Source organism: Phyllostomus hastatus, unplaced genomic scaffold (genome assembly GCF_019186645.2).
Source record: "Phyllostomus hastatus isolate PE091 unplaced genomic scaffold, TTU_PhHast_1.1 phas_contig_16, whole genome shotgun sequence".
NCBI lineage: Eukaryota > Metazoa > Chordata > Mammalia > Chiroptera > Phyllostomidae > Phyllostomus > Phyllostomus hastatus.
In genome coordinates, this window is record NW_025333643.1 from 3,909,235 (window position 1) to 3,936,664 (window position 27,430).

The 27,430-nt window shown below is 39.0% G+C and overlaps 1 protein-coding gene across 10 annotated transcripts in view; it reads right to left on the bottom strand.

Moving 5' to 3' along the window:
• Positions 1–27,430, bottom strand: part of ATG7 (autophagy related 7) — a 379,417-nt gene that overhangs the window by 173,247 nt on the left and 178,740 nt on the right. For all 10 annotated transcript variants that reach the window (XM_045832074.1, XM_045832075.1, XM_045832076.1 and 7 more), the window contains 4 exons: positions 20,586–20,780; positions 18,086–18,286; positions 16,278–16,393; positions 10,168–10,243 (listed from right to left, as the gene is read on the bottom strand). In XM_045832074.1, coding sequence (XP_045688030.1) covers positions 10,168–10,243; positions 16,278–16,393; positions 18,086–18,286; positions 20,586–20,780 — 588 coding nt within the window. The remainder of the gene's footprint in view (positions 1–10,167; positions 10,244–16,277; positions 16,394–18,085; positions 18,287–20,585; positions 20,781–27,430) is intronic.

A 27,430-nucleotide genomic window follows, 5' to 3' on the forward strand; every position in this document is an offset into this window, starting at 1 on the left:
TCTGTATTTCATTCCTTTTATTACCAAATAGTATTCCATTACATAAATATGCCACATTTTATTTATCCATCCATCCATCAACTGATGGACATTTCTTTCCACAGAATGGAATTAATGAGTCAGATGGTAACTATATGCTTAATATGTTGAGGAACTGCTGTACTGTTTTCCGAAGTGACTGGACCATATTACACTCGTGCCAGCAAGGTAGGCGGTTGCCCCTTTCTCCCTTCTTGTGGGTACTTGTTATTGTCTTTTTAAAAACTTATAGCCATTCAGTAAGTGTGAAGTGGCATCTCACTGTGGGTTTGATTTGCATTTTTTTAATTAATAATTTTGAGTGTTTTCCAATGGGATCCTTGACCATTTGCATATCTTCTTTTGAAAAATGTCTATTCAAATTTCTTGCCAAGTTTTACACTGGGTTTTCTTTTTATTGTTAAAGAGTTCTTTATATATTTGGGATACAGTTTCTAATCAGATATATGATTCTCAAATATTTTCTTCCATTCTGTAGGTTATCTTTTTACTTTCTTGATGGTGTTCTTTGAAGCACAAAACTTTATTTTCATGAAGTCTTATTTATTTATTTATTTTTTCTTTGGTTGCTTGGTCTTTTGGTGTCATATACAAGAAATCATCGTCTAACCCAACGTCATGAAGCTCTATTATGCTTTCTTCAGGTCTTATAGTTTTAGCTCTTACATTCAGGTCTGTTTTCCATTTTGAGTTGATTTTTGTGTATGGTGCAGAGTAAAGATCCAAATTCACTGTTTTGCACATGGAAATCCAGCTGTGCCAACCCTTTGCTGGAAAGACTCCTCTTCCCCCTCACCCCCTAAACCCCCATCAAATGACCATCAAGGTGAGGGTTCCTTTCTGGACTCTCAGTTCTATTCCATCCATCCATCCATCCATCCATCCATCCATCCATCTATCTATCTATCTATCTACCCACCCACCCACCCAACTATCTATCTGTCTGCCTATCTATCTATCCTAAGACAGCACTATGCTGTCTTGATTACTTTAGCTTTACAGTAAGTTCTGAAACTGGGATGTGTGAATCTTCCAGCTTTGTTCTTCTTTTTCAAGATTATTTTGGCTATTCTGGGTCCTTTGCCTTTGCATAAAAATTTTAGGATCAACTTGTGTGCTATAGTTATTTTAATTATTTACCTCTTTTGTTTTTACTGGAGAGTCACAAGTTGAACTATTTGCTTTTGTTCAAAGCACAGTGATTTGCTCATAAAAGATAGTCGATATTATTCAATATGAAATTAATGAATGATAAAACCACAAACATCCCAAAGCCATTATTCAAATCTAAGCTATACAGAGAAAACATGTCCCGAATGAACCACAAGAAAAACTTGAACTTACCACCTTGCAGGCAATATGAAGCCCTTCCCCAACAATAATGCTTTAAATCTCCAGTATAATGTGTAAATGTAAATGTACTGAATAGTACATTAGTAGTAGGACATTAGTAGTAAATGTACTGAGCTTCCACAATGTGATCTACATTCCCTCAATCTTACAAGGAATGCATAAAAGGTAAAGGGCAGAGGTTGCTACTTAAAATTTTAGTACGTTCCTCAGACATCCAAAGAAATCCTAGAAAAATGTAAAATCCAGGTTCCATAGGCAAAATCCTAATAAATATATTCACACCAATCTAGAGAGACCAGGCCCCCATTTACAATCATAGAAGTTATAAGCATTTGTCCCTTACTTGGGTGGAGAAAACTTCACCATCACCTTCCTACTCAGAAGTGTGCCAAGTGTGTAAAGCAGTATTTGTCTAAGCTTGCTAATCAGAAGAATCGCCTGGAACATGATTCAGAAGGTCTGGGGTAAAGCCTGAGAATCTGTATGTTTAACAGGAGCCCTAGGTGATTCTCATCAGACGAGCACGTGAAACAAGATGCCTTTACACCTTCCGGTGACTTGTCTGTACCAACTTAACATCACCTGTTGGACGTCAGGGAACAGATGGAAGCAGTTAGCAAGCCTCTCATTCTTTTCATGTTTTGTAAGAACAGCACCACCACACCCACCTAATTTAGCTGACATCTAAATTAACATTTAAATGAAAATGCTTTACAAAATAAAGTCATTTCTCCATTCACAGAAGAACCAAGGCCTCTTGTCAGTGCTCAAGATAAGCTCTCTAGCTTTTGGTATTGCACACAGCTTATTGTAAACTCTTATTCTATTACTAATATTTGCTGTCAATCTTTCCTTATAGGAAAGTAGTTCTTAATCAGCTGTTTTAAAATTTTACCTTTACCTATAATAAAAACAATAAACACATGATAGAGAACAAAAAAAGCAAACAAAAAATAACCCATCCTCCTATAGCTTATTTACTGCTATTTCTCTCTTTTTTAAATAAAATATTTAGCTTCCTTTTAAACAGTCTCTTCTGAATGCTGGCTTCTCAATCTCCCCACTCCCTACTGGGGAAAAGCTGCCAATTTCACAAACATACATGCACATGTCCCTCTACCTGTCTTTGTGGACAGTTAGAGGGATTCCTTAGGGGGGTCAAACCTTGCCTGCCTAACTGCACATTTTCATTTTTTAAAGTTTAGATTAAGTTTTTTTTAAAATACATAAAAGAATAAAGAAAAAAATTAAAACAGCCCATATGAAAACCTGACAAGCAGTTGCCTGGGACTGAGGGTGGGAATGTTACCTAGGAAGAGGCCCAGAGGAAATTTCAGGGGTGATTGGGAATGTTCTAGATCTTGTTTGTGGTGGTGGTGATTATATATGAGTGTATACACTTGTCAAAACTCATTAAAATGGGTGCATTTTATTATATACAAATTATACTTCAAAAATAGGCAATATAAAAAAGTAATTTATAATCTTTTTTAAGGCTTTATTTATTTTTTAGAGAGGGGAACAGAGTGAGTGAGGAAGAGAAACATCAGTGTGTGGCTGCTTGTCATGTACCCCATACTGGGGACTTGGCCCGCAACCCAGGCATGTGCCCTGACTGGGAATTGAACCAGCAACTCTTTGGTTCACAGGCCAGCACTCAATCCACTGACCCACACCAGCCAGTGCATAATTTATAATCTTGGTGAACATTTTCAAAATGGTACAGAAAGGTACAAAATTAAAGTATAAGTCCCAAATGCCCCCAATCTCTCTTCCCCCAAATAATCAGCAACATCAGTTTTCCCGTATAGCTTTCTAGGACAAAAAATACTTTATGTCTGTGAATCTTTGCTACCATCTGAATATTTAATAACCCACCCGGGAATGACAAAATTTGGAAGAAATACAATTAGCTATGGTTTCCTGGATTCCTTACCTCTTATCCCTCATGCCCCATGAAGGGCAAAAGCAGCTTGAGTTGAAATCCCCATTGTCAGACACCCATGAGGCACTTAGTGATGTATGTGTTTGGCTAACAGGGCCTTATAAGACAGGACATGCTCTCCTCACCATGAGAAAAAACACAGCATAAAAGAAAAAGCATCAGAAGGACCTTTAAATGCTGGTTTGGCCTCACTCTCTGGCAGTTCCAACAGGAAAGGGGGCAGTGCAGCCTGAATTCAATACACGCACCAGTGTGCATCTGATTAACATCCAAAGGCTCCAGGGCAGAAACACCTGCTTGGGATAGGGCTGTGTGTGCTGGAGACAAGGTGTCAAGGGTCCTTTTGGAAACAGAACTAGTGTTTGTGGGAGCATACAACTCAAAGACAGGTGCAAAGAGCAGGATTTGGTCTGTATTACCTCAATGAGTTAGGTAATTTGTCCCACACAATGCCACCAAGAAACCATTTTTATAGACTGAAGCCATGGTTCTCAAATGCCTAATGTTACTGTAGGTTGTCACTTTATGGATCTGGCCTGGGAAATGTATATTCTGAAATAGTTTCCAAGGTGATTCTGATACATAGCCAGATGTGGGGGACCCTGGATCAGGTTGTCTTCCACTTAGTGCCTAAAGATTTTAATTCTATACCCAGCTCTACTCACGTTGCACCCAAACCTTATCATCACTTAGCTTGTGACTTCTCAATGGCTTCCTGCTGCCTCTGCATGGAAGGTTCCAATCTTTAAAATGTCCTAATGAGATCCTGCCTCCTCCTCCACTGTGGTCCCCAACTCTTTCTCCTACAGATATGGTGGCCCCCTTTTGGAGCTTCAGACTCACTGAGCACCCTTCTCACCCATCTTCTCGGCCTCTCCTGTGCCTCCCCGAAAGTGCTTACTCCTCCCCCTCTTCCCTTCCATGTAAGCAACTGCTCCGTCCTAATTGTGGCAGGAAGGTGTGCCCTGAAATAATGTGGAAAATGATGGGCTGGGGGAGGGAAGAGGGCACTGACATTTATCATGTTATCCTTGTGCCTAGTGCTCTTGGGTATTTTCTTACACCCATCTCATTTTGGCCTCACCACCATCCTGTGACCTGCCCCCACATTCCAGGCAAACAAACCAAGGCTCAGGGAGGTGGCATGGCTTGTCCAAGTTTCCATACCTGTCAAGTAGCAGAGCCAGGAAACTCAGTTCTGATCTTTCCGGCTCCAAAGTCTAGGGGGGAAAAGCAAGAAGGGGGCAAAAAGAAAGGAGAAAAGACAGAGAAGGCCAGAGGATTTCAAAAAACATCCCTGAAAACCAACAGCTCAGCATCTTAATGGCTGCTATCGGGACCTGGCAGAATTAAATCATCTTCAGTCAGTTATGCCCAGCTTGCTACAAAATAAACAGATCAGGAATAGGAGGGGTCCCTTTCATTCTGGTGTTTACACCTCAGCTGAGTACAGCCAACTTGAGCTCCCAGCCTGCCTCACCTTGATGGAAAGTGAAGGTCCAATGCCCAGAAACAAAAAGCCGTTCTGAGAAGGCACCACTGCGACCACAACTAGAACTTATTGCTTTAATTCACACCAGTTTCCAGTAGGCCTGGCAATATTTCTAGAGGTTGGAGTCTGTATAAATAAAAACTGACTCCAAACTCTAGATCGCTCTTGGATGTTGAAAAGATTCTTAATCAAAATCAGTGCCAAAATGGAGATTTGGCAACTGCAAAAGCCCACGCACACCACAGTGTGGTCTTTGCCTCGGACGACAGCTTCAGCTACCACCACTGATCTGCCTCTCATTGTCACACTGGAGTCACCATGACACAGAAGCAGGCTGGTCTCATCATCAGGAAAACTCTGCAGAATGTAGCTAACCATTCCAACCCTTTCCTACTCACCCACTGCTTCCAGAGTTTTAGGAAATTCTTCGTAGCTTAATTTTTAGGAGAGTAGATAAGCTCCTAAAATTTTAATTAAAAGTGAAAGATAAAACCAACATTTACAAATGCTTCCTATGTGTTCAGAGTTGGGCTAGTGCTTAGTAAACATCATATAATTTATTCTGTATATGAATTCCAGGAGTTTATTATATTATCCCCACTTTACTGATATAAAATATGAAGTTCAGAGAGGTCACACAGAGACAAGTGGCAAGAGCTGCTTCAAATCCTTTTGTAAACCAAGCTAATGAATGAATGAATGAATGAGAATGGAATTAAGAGGCAAAGCTGAGATTCTAATCAGATCTGTATGTTCATGTACACAGCCTTCAGGCTACCTCAAATATGGGACCTCTCAAACAAGACAGCCTCGTCAGGTGAGAACTTGTAAGGCACAAGTAAATCCTTCAACTGATAAAGTTATTCACAAGTTTTCTTGGGACAAGGAATGCTATCTAAGGTGTTTTTGAACTCTAACACTATCTGTATTTAATCCTCTCCTTTGCGGACCAAGGAAAAGGAATGCCCCTCTCTTCTAGGACCTCACACACAGGAAGCCCAGACATTGTCAGGTCTTGCACCGGATGCTCCCTCTAGCCAGGCACCACCCCAGTGGGTCAGATTTTACCCAAATGGCTACATCCTAATGGGTACATCTAACACCTCAGGTGACTCCAAAAGCCAATGAAATTAAACATTGGGAGATCTTGTGCCAATTACTTAACTTCTCTGACCCAAATGGTGCTTGGCACAGAGTCAGTGGTTGGGAATCATTTGTAGGGATGACTGAATGGAGGGAGGGAGAATGAGTAGGTTACTAACCACCAACAGCTGATATGTGAAAGAGCAGACATTTGGACCATCTGTTTTTCCTGTCATTTCCATAGTCATCAATCTGAGGGGAATAGAAAGAACTAGAGGAGGAAGGAGATTCTATTTCTTGGGCTGCATCTCAGGAAATATGCTCTTATCACTTATCTTCCTAACCCCCCTACTCAGCAGTCAGTCTGTCTATATCCCTAGACACACACTGAGATAAGCATTTCTGAGCACAGAAAAGAGACCTCAGTAAAAGATAAAGGTCTGAGGATTTGTGGGGCACAGCCTGTGCAGAGAGGCCAAATAAAGAGCTGTCCAAAGCCCAGCTAGAGAGACACAGCTCTATCTCAGCATTTGCCTCTGTAGAGATTTCCCAGGCCAGGCCCCTCCCAGGGTCCTGTCCTACTTTGGGCTTTGTTCTACTTTTCTCAAAGTAATTAAAAGCAAGAATTCAAGAGCCTGAGAGAACCATGGGGTTGGCAAGTCCAAACACCCAGGAAGAGCATACACATTCAGGGTCTTTATTCATCAGTACTTAAGAACCAAGAGTACATTCACCCAGAGACAAAGAGGTGAACTGCCTGGTCCACAAGAGGGATAAAAGCCGGACTGCTATATTAATGACTGTGGTGTTTGAATGACTATTGTATTGCCACCTTTCTTCACTCTTTAAGGGATGTCCAGTGAAATGATAGCAGCTTCACAGGTGGCTAATTTCTGTCACATTCAGAATCTCTCAAATCAAATTCCTGGCGATATCCAGAGTGATTTGTACATTTCAAAACTACTGAGCTATGCCTCCCACCAAAGAACCAGGAAAAAGGTCTGGTCTCACAGTACTCAGACACCACTCCAAGAGCCTGGAAAAGACAGCTTTTTTTTAAAAAAAAAATAAAATACCCACTTGATGGGAAACAGAGGGAACAACAATATGTTAAAATCTACAATGAAATATCCAATGAAACAATTTACAATGAAAAAGTTCTCTCTACAAAAGAATTCAGGCTCTAAAGATTATATACTATATGATTTCATTTACAGAAAGTCCATAATTAGATAAAAGTTTCCATGGTGTTATGAGTCAAGAGATGCTTGCCCCTGTGTAGGAAGGAGGCAATAATTATCGGAAGCAGCACAAGAAGGGCTTCAGGGATGCCTGAAAACATTTTATTTTTATCTGTTTGCTGGGTATGTGAGTGTGTTCCATTTGTGATCATTACAGTTGCATGTTTAAGGATTTGTGTGATTTTCCACATGTCTTTTATACATGTGATAACAAATCACTCTTTATAGAAAGTGGCTTATACTCGCTGCTGCCTGCTTACAGAATCCCATCCATGTACACTGTGCCAGAGAATTTTTAAAAAGAACAAACCCATAAGCCTATTTTCTCACCTTCAAATCGGTTTTTCATGGTTTTCAAATTCAATAAGAGGCTGTTTTTTCCCTCCCAGGCTGAATATCACTGAATTTCAGGGCCTAATCAAGTCTTTTTCTGCACTTGGCCAATCTCTGGATGGACCAAACATTGGCTGTGGTCCCACAGAGAGATCAAGAAAGTAATCCTTAAGCCTCCCAGGTCAGAGGCAGAGGAGAGCAGAGGTGCAGGGAGTGCAGGCCTGCGGCAGCTTCGCCCTGATTACACAATGAGTTGCTGGCGGGGGACCCTGTGATTCTCTGCCCAAGGACTATCGCTTTCCTGCTACAACTCATTCCTCAAGGGCCAATTAATAAACACTCTCCTCTGGGTAACTGAGGAAAACGAGCCCAGGGAACGTCACTGGTCATTCTTTGTACACAAAGCACACAAAGGGATTGACTGAGTTCCTCTCCAACAGGAAACCATTAGTCTCACAGAACCAGGAAGAGGAGGAGGGAAGTGCTGAGTCTGCAAATGGGCACTGCAATACAGCTCAGTGTTTTTATAGAAATGATGTTCTTCTAATCAAAACACAGTTGCATAAATGGACTCACTCCACTTAAAAAAAAGAAATTTAAAGCCTATAAATAGAGACCACACAACCCTGATTAATAACTGTAAAGTTCTTTCTCCACTTTCTTTTTTAGAACATAGCTAAAAATAAAGGCTTGAAGCTTGAAATAATGTAAGCAAGTAATCCCACACACGCACTAGGCTTTCCCCATATATGGCTGTGTTATTCTTCAGTCTTTGAAAAGACTAGATGAAGAGATGGCCAACAACCAAAACAATCTTTCAGACATTTGAAAACCAGGAAAAAGAACTAGACGAGTTGATGAATAACAAACAATTGCGAGGCTCAATGAGGGTAAATAACACTGAGAGGGATTAGTTGCCATAGCACTTTAAAAACATGCACACGCGTTCTGACACTGGACCCCTTCCATTCAGAGGCTATTTTGCCCTCTGGTCTCAGCACTGAGAAGACTACAACTGCAGTACTTTAACATAAAGGACATAAAAAAGGAAACCAGTGCAGGGCATGACTGAAAATTTAATTAAGGCCCTTCTCTGTGTGAAATCTGTAACAGAGATGAGGGCACATTTCAAGGTCAGAGGAAAGGGGAGGAGACATAAAAAAGAGAAGAGGGTGGGAGACAGAATGAGACAGGATAGTGTGACCAGCAGAGCTGGCTCTGGAGGACCACTTCCTTAGGATAGAGGGCTATTACAGTGTCTGTTGGGTTCTACTCAAAATGTCTCTGTAGAAAAGATTAACACATTCATGTCAAATAAATGTCACCTTTGTGAGGCAGGCTAAAAGGTCATATTGCACAGTGTTTCATGGATTACAAAGCCTCCTTACAGACATAACCCTGGACACAAGGTAAAGCACCTGCTTTTACTAACAGGGAGCTGAGGCTCTGGGATGGTAAGGGACCTAGCACAGGTCCATGGAGGGTAACACAGTGCCAGAGGGCTGAAGCTAACTCTTCCTACATGCAGGCCAGGGCTCTTTCCACTCCCCAAATCTTAGAAAGAGCACTGGTCAGAGTGCCAAGTCTAGGTCTAGATGGCAGCTTGTCCACTATCTCACTCTGTGGCCATGAACAAGTCATTCCCCTGCTTCAGACTCTCATCTCTAACTGGAAAATGACAGGACTGTCACAGATGACAGGAGGCAGTCTGAGGGGAGGCGGGGACAGACAGATGTGAACTGAGAGAGTCATCCTGCTCCCTGCACTCATCTGTGAGTCTGTCGTCCCAAATTCCCAGACAGGACTCTCAGGCACTATCACTACTTCATGCATGAAGACAGCCTGCCTGTTACAGACTGACATGTATGCATGAAATCCATAGATATGATTTCTAAAAAGTAAGACTACAAAAGATCTTCATTCCTCAAAAAAAAAAAAAAAATAGAATAAGAGAATTACTGCAAAGGTAAGATGAATTCTAAATTTTCATTCTACTACTATTTTTCTTTTTCCCTCTCAATGGAAATAACCTTCCTTAGGATGTTTCAGATTCTTTTCCTGAAAAGACACCCCACTTTTTGGTGATGCAGCATACTTCTAATGGTTTTCCCAGGCATGCCTATAAAGACTTTGTATTTGGCTAGGGAGTCAGTAATAACAAACTACAGCAACCAACATAGCAGGCATAGTTATTGAGGGGCTGTGACAGGCACTCACTGTCGGTGAGCTCTTTCTATATCATCCCTTATCTCTGCAATTCGGTTGGTATTCTTGTCTCCATTTCATAGATAAGAAAACTAAGGCTTACAGAAGTTTAATGACTTGACCGAGGAAGGCCATTTAATAACTGCAGGGCTGGGATTTAAATTCTGTCTGGCTGACTCCTAAGCCTGTTCTTTCTTTTTCTCCTCCATTACAAGATCTCTAGTCAATATGCTAAATGCATCAAAGACTCTGGGTAATGCTGCTTGTTCACAATTTCTTCTCGCTGCCATCCTGCAGAATGGGATACCTTCCTAGTGATCATAAACACTCCCACTGGAATTTCAGGGAGGCTAGAGGGTAAGTAGGGTGGAGAAGAGGTGGGCTGAGTTGATGATGTTTAAAGTGACCCCAAATGCTCTTCCCCTGAACCACTGGGATCAGGTCCAGAATTGTGATTTTATTTCCAAATCACTAACCTGGTGAGGCACAAGCCCAAGAGAGGTTGGAGGCTCATTCATGCGGTCATCACTGCTGCTGGCAATGGCATAGCCCCTGAGAAAAGGAAATAATTAGAGCAGGTCATTTAATAAAAGTTTATGTTTAACATATGTGAGAGTGATCTGGAGGCAGTCCCTGTAAGATTTATAAGGATAACCAGAATGCCCCCTGCTGAGCAGCATATAACTGATTTCCCTTGTAGGGAAGGTAGAAGAATCCCCCCAGAATGCCTGAGTTTTGGAGTCAGAAAGACCAGAGCTTGCCACCATAGGCAGGTTGCTTAACTTCTCTGTGTTTCAGGTCCACCATCTACAAAACAGAAATAACATGGCTGTGAGAAATAAATGAGGAATAAGTTAGATAAATTGCCAAGTGCAACAGTGAGTACTGATAACTCACTTATCTTGAGACAGTCTTGTAAAATACTACAGCACATTTTCACACTGCAATTTGAAATGGAAAACTTTCCAACCATAACTTCTTGAGGTGATGTAAATGCTACCAAAATGGAGGAAGGAGAAAGGAGAGTGAGGAAGTAATTGGGCAGGAGAATGACTACATTCCTTTAAGAACAATGGTGAGGTAGCTGCGTAAGGCACAGAGGACATGAGACACAGGACCTAGTTTCAGCCTACAACCAGTGAAAACACACAGACAGAGGAATCAATGTCAGGAAATAAAAAATTAGCTCTCCAAGCTGGTAGTTCCTGTTAGGAGGCCACACTGAACTTAGATGGAACAGATAGCTAAGGAAAATGAGAGAGATGAGTAAAAGACCAAAAAAAAAAGCTGCTTATTTTCATTTAATTCTGGAATATATTTACTAGTTACATATGATACTGACATAGTACAGAGGCCACCTTTTCTACATCTCTATGTAGAAAAACTGAATCACACAATAAGTAGAATAGTCACGTTAATTTCTGTGAATTGGAAAATAAATCTTTCTAAAATCCTATCCTCCCTGGCCTGTATTACAAACAGCATGGCAGTGATTAAAAATAAAGTTTGGCCCTGGCTGGTGTGGCTCAGTTGGATGGAGCATCGTCTTATACAACAAAAGGTTGGGGGTTCAATTCCCAGTCAAGGCACATATTAGGTTGCAGGTTCAATTCCTACTTGGGATGCATATGGGAATTAACCAATCTATGTTTCTCTCTCACATTAATGTTTCTCTTTCTCTCCCTTCCTCTCTCTTTAAAATCAATAAACATTAAAAAAAATTGTTGCCTTGAAAAAAAAGTTTGGAGTCAAGTTGACTGAGCTATGTCCCAGCTTTACCACTCACTTATCAGTTACATGAATTTCAGTAACATATCCTGTCTGTGCTTCAATTTCCCCATAAAAATGGGACTAATAATAGATGTTCCCTAACAAGTTTGTTATGAGGATTAAATGACCTCATATTTGTAAAGTGCTTAGAACAGTGCCTAGCACAAAGTAAGCATTACGTGTTTGAAAAATAAAATAAATTACAGTATGTTTGTCATACAGTTAGTTGTAAAAATTTGTTTGACTTCAGTCTGTCTTCTCCACATGACATTTGACAGCATAGTCCCAGGCAGACAGTGAGAGAATCTTTTTTCTTGTTCTTTTCTCTTTTTTTGTTGCCTTTCCTTTATTTTTCTCTCCCCTCTTTCTTTCTTTTTTAAATTACTGATTCTATTTTAAAAATTATTTTCATTTTTGTCTCACTTCTATTTATTATAAGATGAATTAATTCTGTTGTAAGTCATAAAGTAAGATCTCCCCTTGCTTGGAGAAAGTAGGGGTCAAGATCACAATTGTGCTAATTTTTGTACTTTTAATATAATGTATATACAATGTATAAAACATACAGACTGAAAGGCCCAAGGTCAACCTGAAACAAAGAATACCAGCCTAACATTTCTTTTCTCTCACATGCACACCTAGTACACCATAAGTGCTCAATACATTAAAAGAGACATTTTTAATTGGTATTTTTAAAAGTGGCATTGTGGACTAGGTAGTCAGGACCAACCCTCCCATTGAGAACAAACAGAAAAAACGAAGTAAAAAACCTTTTATCTGAAAGTATCACAGAGCTACCAAGGTAAGGAAGAATTGCAGAGCCAAGATCTGTGAAACGAGAGAAGCCCATTGAGGTAAACGAGGTATTTGCAAAAGAAACTTTCTCCTAGAAAGTGACTGCCAGCCTCCAAAAGCAGTAGGCATAGGATCAGAAGCTGAACAGTGATTCTGACAGGCTCATGGGGCTGGAGGGGAAAACTACAGTTTGAGGGCTGCCAAGAAAGAGAAAGTATAGAAATATCCTAGGCTTTGAGCTGGGGCTACAACCTCAGAGCAAAGGTGAATCAGAAATAGACAAATCCTAATTGTGTTTAGGTGTTCTAGGACTGATAGTCCACTTGTCCTGGCAGTTTGCCAGAAAGAAATGTAAATCACATCGTATCTATAATTTTTCATATATAATGTCAGTACTCAATCAAAAATAACCAAGCAGACTCAAGGAACTGAAGAAATTTAAATGCTAATTGGACATGTGATAATATTAAGAAATTGCCTTTAATTTTATGTAAAAATTAGACACACAAACTGAAAAGACACATTTTTCTGAATGAAATGCTACGCCTTAGATTTGCTTTAAAATTAGCCAATGGGGGGAAGAAAAAAATGTGGATAGCAGTACAGATAAATAATGACTGGCCATGTATTGTTGAAGCTGGGTGATATACACAACAAGGTTTATTACTTTATGTACGTATCTTCTTTCATATGTTTGATTTTCCATAGTAAGAAGGTATTTTTAAGTATATTTCATTGATTTTGCTACTATAGTTGTCCCAATATTTTATCCCCTTTATCCTCCTCCGACCTGCACCCCCCTCCCACCAGCATTCCCCCCACACTTAGTTCATGTCCATGGGTCATACATACAAGTTCTTTGGCTTCTCCATTTCCTATACTATTCTTAACCTCCCCCTGTCTATTTTGTGCCCATATATTATGCTTCTTATTCCCTGTACCTACTCCCCCTTCTCCCCTTCCCTCTCGCCACTGATAACCCTCCCTGTGATCTCCATTTCTGTGATTCTCTTATTATTCTATTTGTTTACTTAGTTTTTTTTTTTTAGGTTCAGTTGTTGATAGTTCTGAGTTTGTTGTCATTTTACTATTCACAGTTTTTGAACTTCTATTTCTTAAATAAGTCCCTTTAACTTTTGATACAATAAGGGAGATGAACTCCTTTAACTTGACCTTATCTGGGAAGCACTTTTCTGCCCTTCCATTCTAAATGATAGCTTTGCTGGATAGAGTAATCTTGGTTGTAGGTCCTTACCTTTCATGACTTCGAATACTTCTTTCCAGCTCCTTCTTGCCTAAAAGGTTTCTTCTGAGAAATCAGCTGATAGCCTTATGGGAACTCTTTGTAGGTAACTCTCTCCTTTCCTCTTGCTGCTTTTAAGATTCTCTCCTCATCTTTCATCTTGGGTAACTTAATTATGATGTGCCTTGGTGTGTGCTTCCTTGGGTTCAATTTCTTTGGGACTCTTTGGGCTTCCTGGACTTCCTGGAAGTCTATTTCCTTTGCCAGATTGGGGAAGTTCTCCTTCATTATTTTTTCAAATAAGTTTTCACTTTGTTGTTTTTCTTCTTCTCCTTCTTATACCCCTATGATTCAGATGTTGGAACATTTAAAGTTGTCCTGGAGGTTCCTAAGCCTCTCCTCATTTTCTGGAATTCTTGTTTCTTCATTCTGTTTTGTTTGGATGTTTACTTCTTTTTGTTTCAAATCATTGGTTTGAGTCCCAGTTTCCTTCCCTTCACTGTTCGTTCCCTGTATATTTTTTCTTTATTTCACTTTGTATAGCCTTCATTTTGTCCTTCATTTTGTGACTGAGCTCAATCATTTCTGTGAGCATCCTGATTACCAGTGTTTTGAATTCTGCATCTGATAGGTTGTCTTTCTCCTCATTGTTTAGTTCTTTTTCTGGAGTTTTGATCTGTTCTTTCATTTGGGCCACATTTTTTTGCCTCGGCTCACCTGTTATGTTGTAAGGGATGGAGTCTTAAGTATTCACCGGGGCAGGGTGGGGGTGGCAATCCTCTTTGCTGTGTTGTGGCTCTGTCAATCTGGATAAATGTTTGTTTAACTCCTTGGTTGTAATACTTCCATGCAATTTGAGTATCTCTGGCAGTTCTGGTTGTTTTTTTGTTTTTTTAAATTGGTTGTTATCCTTCTCTGGGTTGTAATTGGTTAAATTGGTTATGTTTTAATTTGGTAAAAAACTAGAACACCCAGTTTATGAGGAGACAATATACAAACAAAATCCAACAACAATAGACAATAGAAAAGGGCCCATAGGAGATCCAGATAAGAGAGCTATCTGATAAGAACTTAAAAGAAAAACATGGTTAAATGTTATCAAGGAATAAAAAGACCAAACTCACAATTTCAGCAAAGAACAGGACATATTTGATATAAGATAAAATGGAAAGTCTAGAACTAAAACATTTAATAATGAAATTAAAAACCAATGGATGGTTTTAACACATATTAGAAACAGAAAAAGAGAATTAGTAAATTGGAAGATAAGTCAGATCAAAGCAAAGAGAGATGACATGATGGAAAATACAAAAGAGAATTGGTTGATTATAATTGACATGCAATTAGAGACTCAAAAGGAAAGGAGCAGAAAAATATTTTAACAGATAATGGCTGATAATTATCCACACGGATGAAAAACATCAAAACACGGATACAAGAAGCAATAGAGAACACAATCAGAATAAATACAGTAGGCATATCATAGTCCAATTTCTGAAATTCAATAACAGTGAGAAAATCTTAAAAGCAACTGGGGGGAGGGGAGGAGGAAGAAAAACAAAGTATATCAAAGGAGCAGCAATGAAACAAACACCTAATTCCCCAGGGAAGATAAAGGCAGTCAGAGACAATAGGACCATAGTCTAAATATGTTGAAAGAAAATTACCTCCAGTCTAGAATTCTATACACAGCAAAAATATATTTCAAACCTAAAGATAAAACAGACATTTTCAGACAAACAAAAACAAATATATTTGTCACTAGCATTTCTAAAGGAAATGATAAAAGGTATGCTTCAGGCAGAAGGAAAATACAGGAAGCTAGAAGATGGAGAAAGAAATGAAAAGTAACAAAGGAAAATGTTAGTAAAACTGAATGAATACCAACTATATAACAATAATAATATCTCCTGGGGCTTAAAATATATATACATAATTTTTTAAGAATGATTAGGCAGACATTCTCCACTTCCATTTTATCACAGTTTTGTTCAGAGAGGCAATATACCCAGTCCAAGCAACTACATTTGTCAGTCTTCCTTAAAGCTAGGAGTGAACGGTCATGTGATATAGAAGTTAGAGTCAATGGGTAAGTCTTCTAGCAAAGCTCTTTAAAAGACAGGCAAGCCTCAGCTGAATACAGCTTTTATCTTTTGTTTATTCCTTTCTTCTTAACTGTAACACAGAAGCAATGTTGGAAGTAGAGCAGTCATCTTTTGATCACAAGGTAACAAGCATAAGGAAGAAAGCTAAGAGTGGCTGAGTGAATGACAAGAAGGAACTTGAGTCCCTGATGGCATAACAGAACCTTGGTACCAGCCCTGGACTGCCTGCCTCTGAGCTTCTTGCTGCTTAAGAAAAATAAAGCCCTGCTTGGCTTAGTAACTGAAGATGGATTTCTGTAACATGCAGCCATATGCAATTTCTATCATATGTGATTCAGGTGTTGCCTTATACATGTTCAGGGTGAAGGTGATAAAACTTACTAACAGAATAAGAGCATGAAGGTCCTAAGGCTCCCATCAAAATTTTTATTCTTCTGTATCATCTATCACCAAGTTGAACTAGGAGACTTCAATTCCAAAAGGATGCAGAGATGTAGCCCCAAAGATTGCATGACAAGTTCTTCTAGGCCAAAGAATTAGACCAGGTTTTTAACCCTATTTTTTTAGGACAGAAAGAACAACACAATTCTCAGAAGAGTGAGGCTGAGAAAAGGCAAAAGGAGGCACAAAAGCTTTCTTTGTTTAAATACCCATCTCTAAACAGCAAACTTACCCTTCTGGATGCTGTAAAACAGAAACCATCAATTCCACTGCCAGGGCTCCTGCAATCATGGCCAGTCCTGGACGACTCACGGTGCATTGCTGGTCCAAGGTCCGGTCTTTGGTTGACTACAGAGAGTAAATCATTGACATGTGCTCAAAGGTCTATCCCACTCAACTCCAGCTGCATGAAGCATGAAACTCCTCTATGATAAAGCTATACAACATAACCAGATGCTCACTACCGGCAAAGAACATTCAGCCTCAAATAATACCATTTCTTGCAAGTTCCAAGAAAAATAAAATATATAATTTAGGTAACTAAATTAGGTATTCTGCCAAAAAGTATTAGGAAGTATAAACAAATTGAAGATTCAGGGCTTAACTCTTTCATATATGGAATTGCATTGTGTGCCCTTTTAATTGATTCGATTCAACTCTGCTGTGCTTGGCTGTTGAGAGACAGAGACACAGAGAGGAATAATTGTTTGATTAGCACAAATGATTCTGTCCTGTCATTTGAATTGTGCTAATGGCACAGAGTGCCAGTGAGATGAGAGCAGTCCTCAGTCCCTAGGTGCCTCTCACAGTGTGAGCATCTTGTCATCCTGAGTGTGATCCCGGGCTTAAATACAAGGAAGTGTTTTTGTTACAACATGGCTCCAATCATAGTTCAACCAAAGAAATTCTCATATTCTAACTCTGGGCAAATTAAAAGGGGATATAGGGGAAAATTTTGACTAAAATTTTTACCTTATGAACATAAGTGACTTTATTGCAATAGACCCTTAATTCTAGTTGTTAATAATGAAATAACAGGACCAGCTATGTATAAGAGCACCATGAGGGAGATCCTTGGTGTTATAAACCATCCTTCTTTGCACAAGAGAATGTTTGTCTTTTTTTCTTTATACTGGGAGGACATAAAAGACAGTCATCCAACACAGGTATGAGTTATTAAGACATGTGTTTTAAAAGAAGTGAAGAATGGAGGGGAGGGTACAGAAAACACTTCTGCTTTTTTCCACTATGAGTGATTATCTGTTCTGATAAAAGACCATTCCTACAGACCCTGCCTGGTGTGGTGGCATTAACACTATAGAGCTTACATTTGAACAGTGTAGTGCTTGCTGTTCAGAGCACTTTCATGTTTGACCCACCTTGCACTGGGAGTAGTCAGGGAAAGTATTCTTCCTTCCCCTATGGGGTTAGCAGATAAAATACAGGATGCCCAGTTAAATTTCAATTTAAAACAATGAATATCTTTTTAGTATGAGCAGATCTTGAATATTACATGGGACATACTACACTAACATATTATTCATTACTTACCTGCAATTGAAAGTTAACAGGGAATCCTTTATTTTTTACCTGCTAAATCTGATCAACTTATGGGCCCCAGCCTCATTCTGCAGAAGCACAGATGGTCTAAGAGACTTATTTGAAATTACTGATGAGGCAGGGTCCAAGCCTGGACTGGAATCTGGGTCTTATTCCCCATTTAATGCTTTCTTCACTAAGAGATACACAGGAGACAGTACTGAGCGCTGCTAGAAACCAGTCTACCCTGCAATTTCCTTGCTGAGCTTTATACAAAATGGTTTGTTGTTGCATTTCTATTGATGAACAGGAATAGCTATACATGGTTGATGGTACCAATCAAAGCTCACAATGGGATAATGCCACCCCCCCAAACTGAAGAATTCTTCTCTTCATTAAAAGACAATAATTACATAGTCCTCAAAAAGAAGCCAAGTGTCTTTGCCCTCATGGGCAAGAAAGCTGTAGGAAATATTTGGAACCACAAAGAAATTCACTTACATCTCCTGGGGCCACCACATCATTGCAGAAATAGCAGCCAAGTTTGTAGCCAGGGATATTGGCAAAAAGCGACGAGCCCAGGTCAGCAGGTACCACAGGGTGGCTGGGACACAAGTCCCCGGCCCCATGATGCTTAGGTTTCTTCAGGCCATGTCTCATGACAACAAATGTGTCAAAGCCCAAGGCAGCATTGATGACCAGCTATGGGTTTCAAGAAATAAAAGAATAGAATTAAGAGACACTTAACATATTTTAAGCCATCGCTTATATTTAGTCAATTCTTAAATTTTATCCTGTAAGTATTTGAATATAAGTGTAACTAGACACTAGATGATAATGTTGGTGAAAGCTACACAATACTGGGGGCTTAGTAAGTGCAAAAGACTTGGCAAGTGATTAAAATAAATTATCTCTTTTAGTTTCACTTAAAACTCCTAAGAAACATTTCCTATTAAAAGATGAGGAAGGACATTGAAAGTCAGAGAGGTTTCTTCTATAACTTGTTCAAGGTCACTTAGCTGGTAAGAGGTAGGGGTATAAAACCACATTTTGATATTTCTCAAGCCCATTTTTTCCACTGTTATGCTATGGTCTGTCATCTCTACATAGATTTTTCTGGTAACAGCTTTATTGAGAGATAATTCACACACTATACAATTCACCTTTCTCATACATTTTTAAGAAGAGTTTTTTAAAATTTATAAGAATTTCTCTTAGTTGTAATTTAGCTTATTCTCCCAAATTTTTGGTTATATAGAAAGTTAGAAAAATTAAAAAAAAAAAACCATACCAGAAAAGAAAACAAAAGTCACAATCTTACAGCTCAGTTACTATCAATAATTTGGAGTATTTCTTCCTACTATTTTTTCCTTTTATCTGCTATTCCTCCCCATCCCTTTCTCCCTTTTTTGCTTTCTCCTCCCTTGACAGACATAGATATGAATGTTTATATATATTTATAAATGTAAAAATATATATAATATTCTTACTGTGTATATATTTATATACAAATGCATACATAAATATACAAATGTATATATAAATGTATATATTTATTATATATCATAGCATATCATAACACATCATAATATATCATATAATATATTGTTATTGTTAAAATATACAATATAATAATATAATATTATTATATAATAATAAGCAAGGCAAATTTATGTTATATAAAATATATAACTTATTATGTTTATGTAACTTATAAGTTTAATAGATAATAGATAATATATAACATATTATATATTGTTATAATATATTGTAATATATAATGATATAACATGATATATTATATTACATATATTATAAATATATATTTTTATACATCTGTGTATATATTTATATGTTTATACCATATATATATATTTTACCTTGCTTATTTAATATAATGTGGCATTTTCCAAGTTATTAAAATTCATGGAAAACATTCCATGATTGGCTGTATATTATTCCATCACATGTATAAGGTCTGTCCAGAAAGTATCCACCCATGCAATATGAAAAGTAGAGACACTTATTGAAGAAGACATAAGATACAAGAAATATTGTACACAGGACAATGACACCTCAGTCTCTTTCAAAGTAGGTACCCTGGGACCTCACACAGCTCTCCTAATCGCCATCACCTGCCTCATCGTGTTTTCCTGAACCTCATCAAAGGTCTGAAATCTCTTCCCTTTCAAAGATAATTTTAGTTTTGGGAAAAGCCAGACGTCACAGAGCACCAAATCTGGGCAGTAGGGGGTACTGAATCACCTGGGTAATTTGATGATTCGCCAAAAAACTCTACACCAGATGTGATGCATGAGTGGATACGTAGTCTTGATGAAGCTCCCAGTCACCAGTTGCCCATAGCTGCAGCCTTCTGAATCATCCAATTAGTTTCCGCAGGGGAATGTTCAAACTCAATGCAAAATTTGATGCAGATTCGTTGCTCTACCTACTCAGTCACTTTGAAGGTGATGGCCACCCAGTACATATGCTCACTCAATGGTGTCTACTGTTTCCCACTGACTAGTACAGTTGTCACTGTTCACACATGCACATTCCAGTCCAATTTCCTTGGCTGCCAGGTTACATCGATGTTGTGCAAACTGTTCTCATTATATTAATGGCTGAACTTTTTTTGGACAGACCTCGTATGTACCATGATTTATTTAAATATCAGTACTGTTGGTCTTTGAAGTTGTCACTGGCCAGATAATAGTGAATAAGACAATCTTTGCCCTCTTAGAGCTTACATTTTAGTGTGAATACTCCTTCTAGTATAGAGTACCTCAAAAGGCTATGAAAATTAAACAGTAAAGGATAACTATTGTGTTGGATGATGGTTGTGAAGCAGATAATCTGGAGTGGACGCCCTTTTGTACTGTGACACACAAAGCACATGTCTTTGCTGGAGAGAGGGTGGACTGCAGACACTTCTCCCTGTAGGGTGGTGGTACATTAAGTCACAACCAGAGACAAAAACCCGAGGATCCGCACACTCTACCTTTCTCTTGCTCGCAGCAATGACAGCAGGAAGCCACCTGCTCTCTCTGGTGTCCATCAACAGAAAGACAACATCATGGCTGTCAATGAGCTGCTCCAGCTGCTCCACATCCTTGCGGGCTTGCTCCAGCGTGACGCTGGAGAAGTTCACTGGGTGGCCAGGCATGGGGATGCTCATGTTGAACCCTCTGGCATTCTAGGGAAACACCAAGATATATGGATGTCCAAAGCAGAGGTCTGGGTGGTATCTTAGAGCCCACATCTCCCCATAACAACAAGCCTGTCTGCACGGTCACTTGCAACCAGAAATTTCTCCATGCATCATTATGCTGCCTTATCCTTTTGCTACCCAAGCCCTCCAGCTTCTTTAATTCTGTTTCCTAGACCTCTTTGGCCTGTCACCCCAGGGTCCTTAAGTCTGGATAAAGACACAAACAGAGAAATATAGATACAAGTTTCAAAGTGCGTGGGAGGCATTTCCCATCTGAGGCAAGAACCCTGGAGAAAACTGTTTTTCTTTGGCTGTTTCCTACAATCTGAGGCCAAGAAACTTCATCAAAATGCCCTCTGCCTACACAAATCCCCTCTGTCCAGCTGAGCTGTCTCTCCTTATTGTTCCCAACTTGCCCTGGCCTCCATTTCCTTAGTGTGTAACATCTCCAAATGGGGCATTTTAACAAAAATAATTTGATTTAATGTTTACTTACAATTAGAATAAGCCTTAGTCTTGCCTTAATCTTCTTAGGGTTATAAACATTAAAAAAATAAACCCCTCAAAACCAACAACTCTACTTCTAACTTTCAGCCAGAAAATCTACTTAGGAGTATGTAGATATTTCTTGGGGAGGTGGGCAGTGGGGGTGAGGTGGGCACAGCAGAGTGTGGTACTGAAGTGAAGCCTCATTCCCTGCCCAAAAGTAGAAGTTGCCTAGCAACCTGGGTTTTCCAAGTGCAGGGATTCAATATTTTTCACAGGGGCTTTAGAACAGCTCTGTAATTTACCATTTGCTCCTTCTGGCCCCAGAGTGTCTTGGCAGATTAACAGGAAATCACATATGGGTGCCAATGAAGCTGGGGACATTAACTTTCCACAGAAAAAAAGTGTTCTAGAATCACAAACTGCACCCTTGATCCCCTGCATAGAGCTGACCACAGGGAAATATGTGAAAACATCAGCTTTCATTCCTTTGCCAAAACCCCTCACCTACTGTAAAAAATAGCTCAGGGGCAGGGCAAGTCAGTCTTGTTACAAAGGAAAATCTATTTTGTACAGTGTAGTTATTTTCTCCTAACCTTAAATTCTGAATTCAAGAAAGGGATAGTAGTGATAACAGCAACAATTTTTAAAAGAATGAAAACAAAAAGTTGCAAGCAAAGCAGGAAAGGATGCCAGACAGAAAGGACTTTGGAAAGAATAAAGGTTCAAAACAAGTCCATTTTAACAATGAGAACACCACAAAGACAACTCTTGAGACTTCATTCATTCATCAATTAAGTGTGGTGTCTCTACCATGTACTAAGTGAGTGCTATAAGAAACAATAAGAAAAGCAACAGCCACCATAATAATAAAAATATATAATAATAATAACTTACTGCCTTATTACTACTGGCAAAGCATTTTAAACAGCAGTACTTGATCCAAACAGTTATTATTTAGGTATTTTAATGACATCAAGATTAAAGCATAATTACTCAGTACCAATTCTGACCTATTGAATAATATAGATCCTTACCCACATCCACTTTGCTAACCTGAATAATTCTCTGCTTGCTAAAATTTCAGCCAATAAGCCTCTGTAGGACTAGTCCTTGGCCCACCATTGACGTTACACACCTGAGGCTGGAATGCAGCAAGTTTCAACATAGTTGGTTTCAACCTTGGTTGCATACTAGAACCACTCAGAGAATTTTATAAATTCCTAATGCCAGGCTTTTCCGTTGACCATTTAAATTAGAATCTCTGAGACTGGGGCCACCTACCAGTATTTTGTAAAACTCTCCAGACAACTCAATTGTGTAGCTGGGGTGAGGTATAATTTGTAGAAAGGGTGAAACACATCTCAAGTATAAGGTTCAATGTGTTTTGGCAAACTGCGGACTAATCGCTGTACCGCACCTGCCCAGACACAGCACATTTCTATTCCCCCAGAATGTGCCCTTGTGCCCCTTCTCAATCAGTCTTCACTACTCCCCATCCCAGCTGTGACAACCACTGTCCTGACATGTTTTAAAATGTATTTTTCAATTACAGATAACATAAAATATTAAATTAGTTTCAGGTGTACAACATAGTGAGGTATATTTATACACCTTACAAAGTGACCAACCTGGTAAGTCCAGTACCCATCCGGCACCAACATCATTATTACAATATTACTGACTATATTCCCTGTGCTGTACTCTACATCCCTATGACTATTTATACTGCCAACTGGTATTTCTTAATCTTTTCACCTTTTTTACCCTTTCCCCCAAACCATCTCCTATCTGGCCACCATCAGTTTGTTCTCTGTATCTATGAGTTTGTTTCTGTTTATTTTGTTTTCTAGATTCCACATATAAGTGAAATCATATGGTACTTGTCTTTCTCTGCCTGACTTATTTCATTTAGCATAACGCCCTCTAGGTCAAGGGTGTCAAAGTCATTTTCACTGGGGGCCATATCAGCCTCGCAGTTGCCTTCAAAGGGCCGAATGTAATATTAGGATTGTATAAATGTAACTGCTCCTTAACTAGAGGCAAGGAGCTCAGTGCTGCTGCTGGGTAGAAAAAAGGTGCTGGGCCAGATAAAACACAGTGGAGGGCCGGATTCAGCCATGGGCCTTCTGTTTGCCACCAGTGCTCTAGGTCCATCCATGTTGTCACAAATGGCAAGATCTAATCCCTTTCAAAGGCTGAGTAATACTCTGTTGTATATATGTACCACATCTTCTTTAACCATTCATCTCTCAGCGGATACTCAGGTTGTTTCCATAGCTTGACTACTGTAAATGATGCTGTAATAAACACAGTCATGCATTATTCTGACTTTTTAAACCCGGGATTGGGTTTGCCTAATCTAGAACCTCATGCAAACGGTATCCCACAGTGTATCTTGTTTACATTTGGCTTCTGTCACTAAGCATAATACTTCTGAGGTTCATCTTTATTGTTATGTATCAATAGTACATTCCTTTTTGTTGTATGAATATGCTTCAATTTGTTTATTTTCTTATTGATAGCTATTTGGGTTACTTCTAAATTTTGGCTATAATGAATAAAGCTATTGTAGACATTCTTGTGTAAGCCAGTATACAGGGATAGGCAAAAGTGGGTTTCCCCACTTTGAACAACAGAAAAGTTGTTCATATGGTAAAAGATAAATAATACAATAATTAATAAATAATAATACAACTCACAATTGTACACATACTTTTGCCCACCCATGTACATATATTTTCATTTCTCTTAAATATCTATAAGTGGAATTTTGGGGTCATTAGGTAGGTGTATGTTTAGTTTCATGAGAAACCATCAGACTAATTTCCAAAAGGCTTGTTTTACCAGCAAACTATGAGAGTTCTAGTTCCTCCACAGCCTGATAACATTTAGGATTGTTGGTCTTTTTACTTTTGCCCATTTTAGTGGGTATGCAGTGATACATCTTTGTGGTTTCAATTCATATTTCTCTAATGACTATTAATGTTGGGCATTTTCAGGTGTTCACTGACCATTTATAGATCTTCATTATGAAATAAGTTCCTGTCCAACTCTTTTGCCCCTTAAAAAAAACAGTGTGTCTGTCTTCTAGTCATTGACTGGTAAGAGCTGTTTATGTATTCTGGATAAAGATGTCTGCCAAATATACATACTACGAGTATTTTCTGTTTTGGCCAGCCTTTTCATTCTCTTAATGGTGTCTTTTGAGAAGCAGAAGTTTTCAATTTTGAGAAAGTCCAAGTTACACATTTTTCCACTTATGGTATTTACTGGGTCCCAAGAAATCTTTGCCTATCATAAGATCACTAAGGAGCTTACTCCTAGAGGTTTCAGAATGCTGGTGCTTTTTGCCCTGCCTTACAGGCTCATCACCTGAGCACGTACAACTTGTTATTCAAAGACTCAAGGTGCTGCCTAGACAGTTTTCTGGACCTCCTTCTCTGCACAGATCCCCCATGTCTTGATGCTCTGCTCTGAAAATTCCAGCCACCTTAGCTGCTCTGAACTCTGACCTCAGTTTCCTCAGCTCATCAAGACCAAGAATATCCCATGGGCTCTGGCATGGGCCAGAAAATGCCTTCACGCAATAAATTGGGACAAACATTCATTCTGTCCCTTCTGTCTAGGATCACAGTCTTCCATTGCCTATTCATTGTCTGAAGACTAATTTTATATATTCCAGGTACATAAGTTTTTATGTTAGAAGAGCTAGTCCAATATCAGTTACTCATCAGGGTTGGAAGCAGATGTTCAAGGTTGGGTTTTAAAGCCTTTAATGTGGCTTCGTAATGCTACATTTCATTGCCTTGTCTTTAAAAAAATGGTGACTTCAAATAGTTATGTGACTTATTAAAGGTCAGGTGTTTTCTTGTTCAATTAGTTCAACCCTAAATTAGGCATGGTATTTGTAGTGGAGCAGTTTTTTTCATGTTTTGTTCACTGAGGACCAGCCTTTTGGCCATGGCCTGGTGTAAGGAAGGTAATGAATAAGTACTTGTTGAATGAAAAAACTACATTACCTTGGTAGGTTCTATATGTTATTTATTATTACTTAATAGGTATGAAGAATAAAAATTATATAACAGACCTGACTCCAGGTCCTAATAATCCAATAGAGAAAACAGAATAACATGATGTAAGTGCTGAGGAAGAGGCTTGATTCTGGTGGGCTGATGTTTTCAAAAAAAGCTGAACTTGACCTCTAAGGCCCATTATCTGGCCCTTGATTTCACCCCAGCCTCTTGTCTGTCTCCCTTGACTTTTGTACTTCAGCTACCCTGGTTTTCCTTCAGTTCCACAGAAGCACCATGCTTATCATAAGATCACTAAGCCCTTGGCAGACAGCTCTCAGTCTAGCTAACTCCACTTATCCTGTAAGACTTGCTTTTTCTCAAGGAAATCTAGTCTTGGTCAGGCCTTCCTGTTAAACATTCTCATGGCAACTGAGCTCTTGCTCCATGTACTTATTACAATTATAATATTTTGTGAAATTAGTTGTTAATGACTGTCTCCCTCACTAGACTATAAGCTCCAAATAAGGAAGAGGACACTTTGCCTTGTTCCCCAGTCCTGAGTACATAGTAGGCATTAAATATTTTGAAAAATGAATAACAGAGTAACAACAGATAAATGGAGGGGACTGAATTGCCTTATAGACAATGGCTAGGATTTGGGTAAGCCAATATTTCAGGCAACAAATAAGTAGAGCTCAGATTCAAAGCCAGGCCTGTCTGGACCCCAAGGAGAGCTCATAACACTCTTCAGTGACAGACTGGATAATTCTTCTAGACTGTGTACTGCCTCCCTCTTACAGAATTATATGTCCATGCCCTTTGCCACGACTTTGTAGGACCTCTTACAGGGAAGGCAAAGTGTACTGACCACCCCCATTGACTCTGGGTGTGGTCCTGTGATTTAACTTTGGTGATGGAGATGGAGAACATTGCACAGTACCACTATTAAGCTGAGACTTGAAGAGACAAAGGGATGGAAAGTTTTCACCAATGCTTTTATACTTCCACCTTCTACCATAAGAAGAGCAGGATCAGATAGCTGTCGCTCCTTGAGCCCAGATTTTGAAATAATGTCACATAGAGCAGACTGGAACCTGACTTGAAGCTTGGAGTCCGGCCTAGCCCAGGAGCTAAACCACAACCAACCTGCCAACCTGTGAGCATGAAATAAACATTTTAAATTGTAAGCTACTGAAATACTGAGATGCGTGATATGCAATATTGTCACAGCAGAAACCTATCTTACATGCCTCCTTAATGACAGGGTTGTATTATTCTTATTTCTTTTAGCATCCAGTGACCTAGCTGGGTAACAGTGAGTGCTCAATCAATACTGTTGAATTAAACCAAATAAATGACATTCCTCAGAGTATACTAGTCAAAATGAACAAAACTGTTAAAGTTACTTCTGAAGCAAAGATTTCTAAAATGAAAGAATAATGAGTGATTAAAGAAACTTTGAGAAAATGGGCTTTCTTAAGCTAGGGCTGAGAGCCTCTTGTGGCACTTTAAGTATAGGCAGATACTTTGGAAACACCTAATCTGACCTCTGTCAGATAAACTGATTAAGCATACAAGATGCGGGATCTCTTTTGCAGAATGACCTAAAAAAAAAGAAAAAGCTGAAAAGATTTTGAATCAAGTGAGCTGAATAACTTGTCTCTTATAATATGGGGTTTAAATGATCCACCTCAAAAATAAGCAGCTGGAGTAAAAAGCTAAATATTTAGCCTAATCTTTGTTCTGCACAGTCTTGCATTCAGTTTAATTTCATAAACCTGTTCTAAGTAACTATCTCTGTATTCTGATGATGAGGGAAAAATAATATCCTACGTCTGGCACCACAAATTCATTTGGAACAAGGCAGGATATAAAAAAATACACCCACCCCAGAATTCCTCAACTTAATGTCAGATAATGCTTTGTAACCTACAAAATATTTTTCATACACTCTTTATTTCATGTTTACAATACAAATGAGGTTTTGTTTTGTGTTTTAATCTGCATCTCTAAGATGAAGAAACAGAAGCCCAGCCACATGATGAGAGCCTGGTGGTAAGTGACAGCTGTCTGACTGTCTTTCACCAATACCGTAGGGCCTCATTCCTCAAGACTTAAACATTAAAGACATAG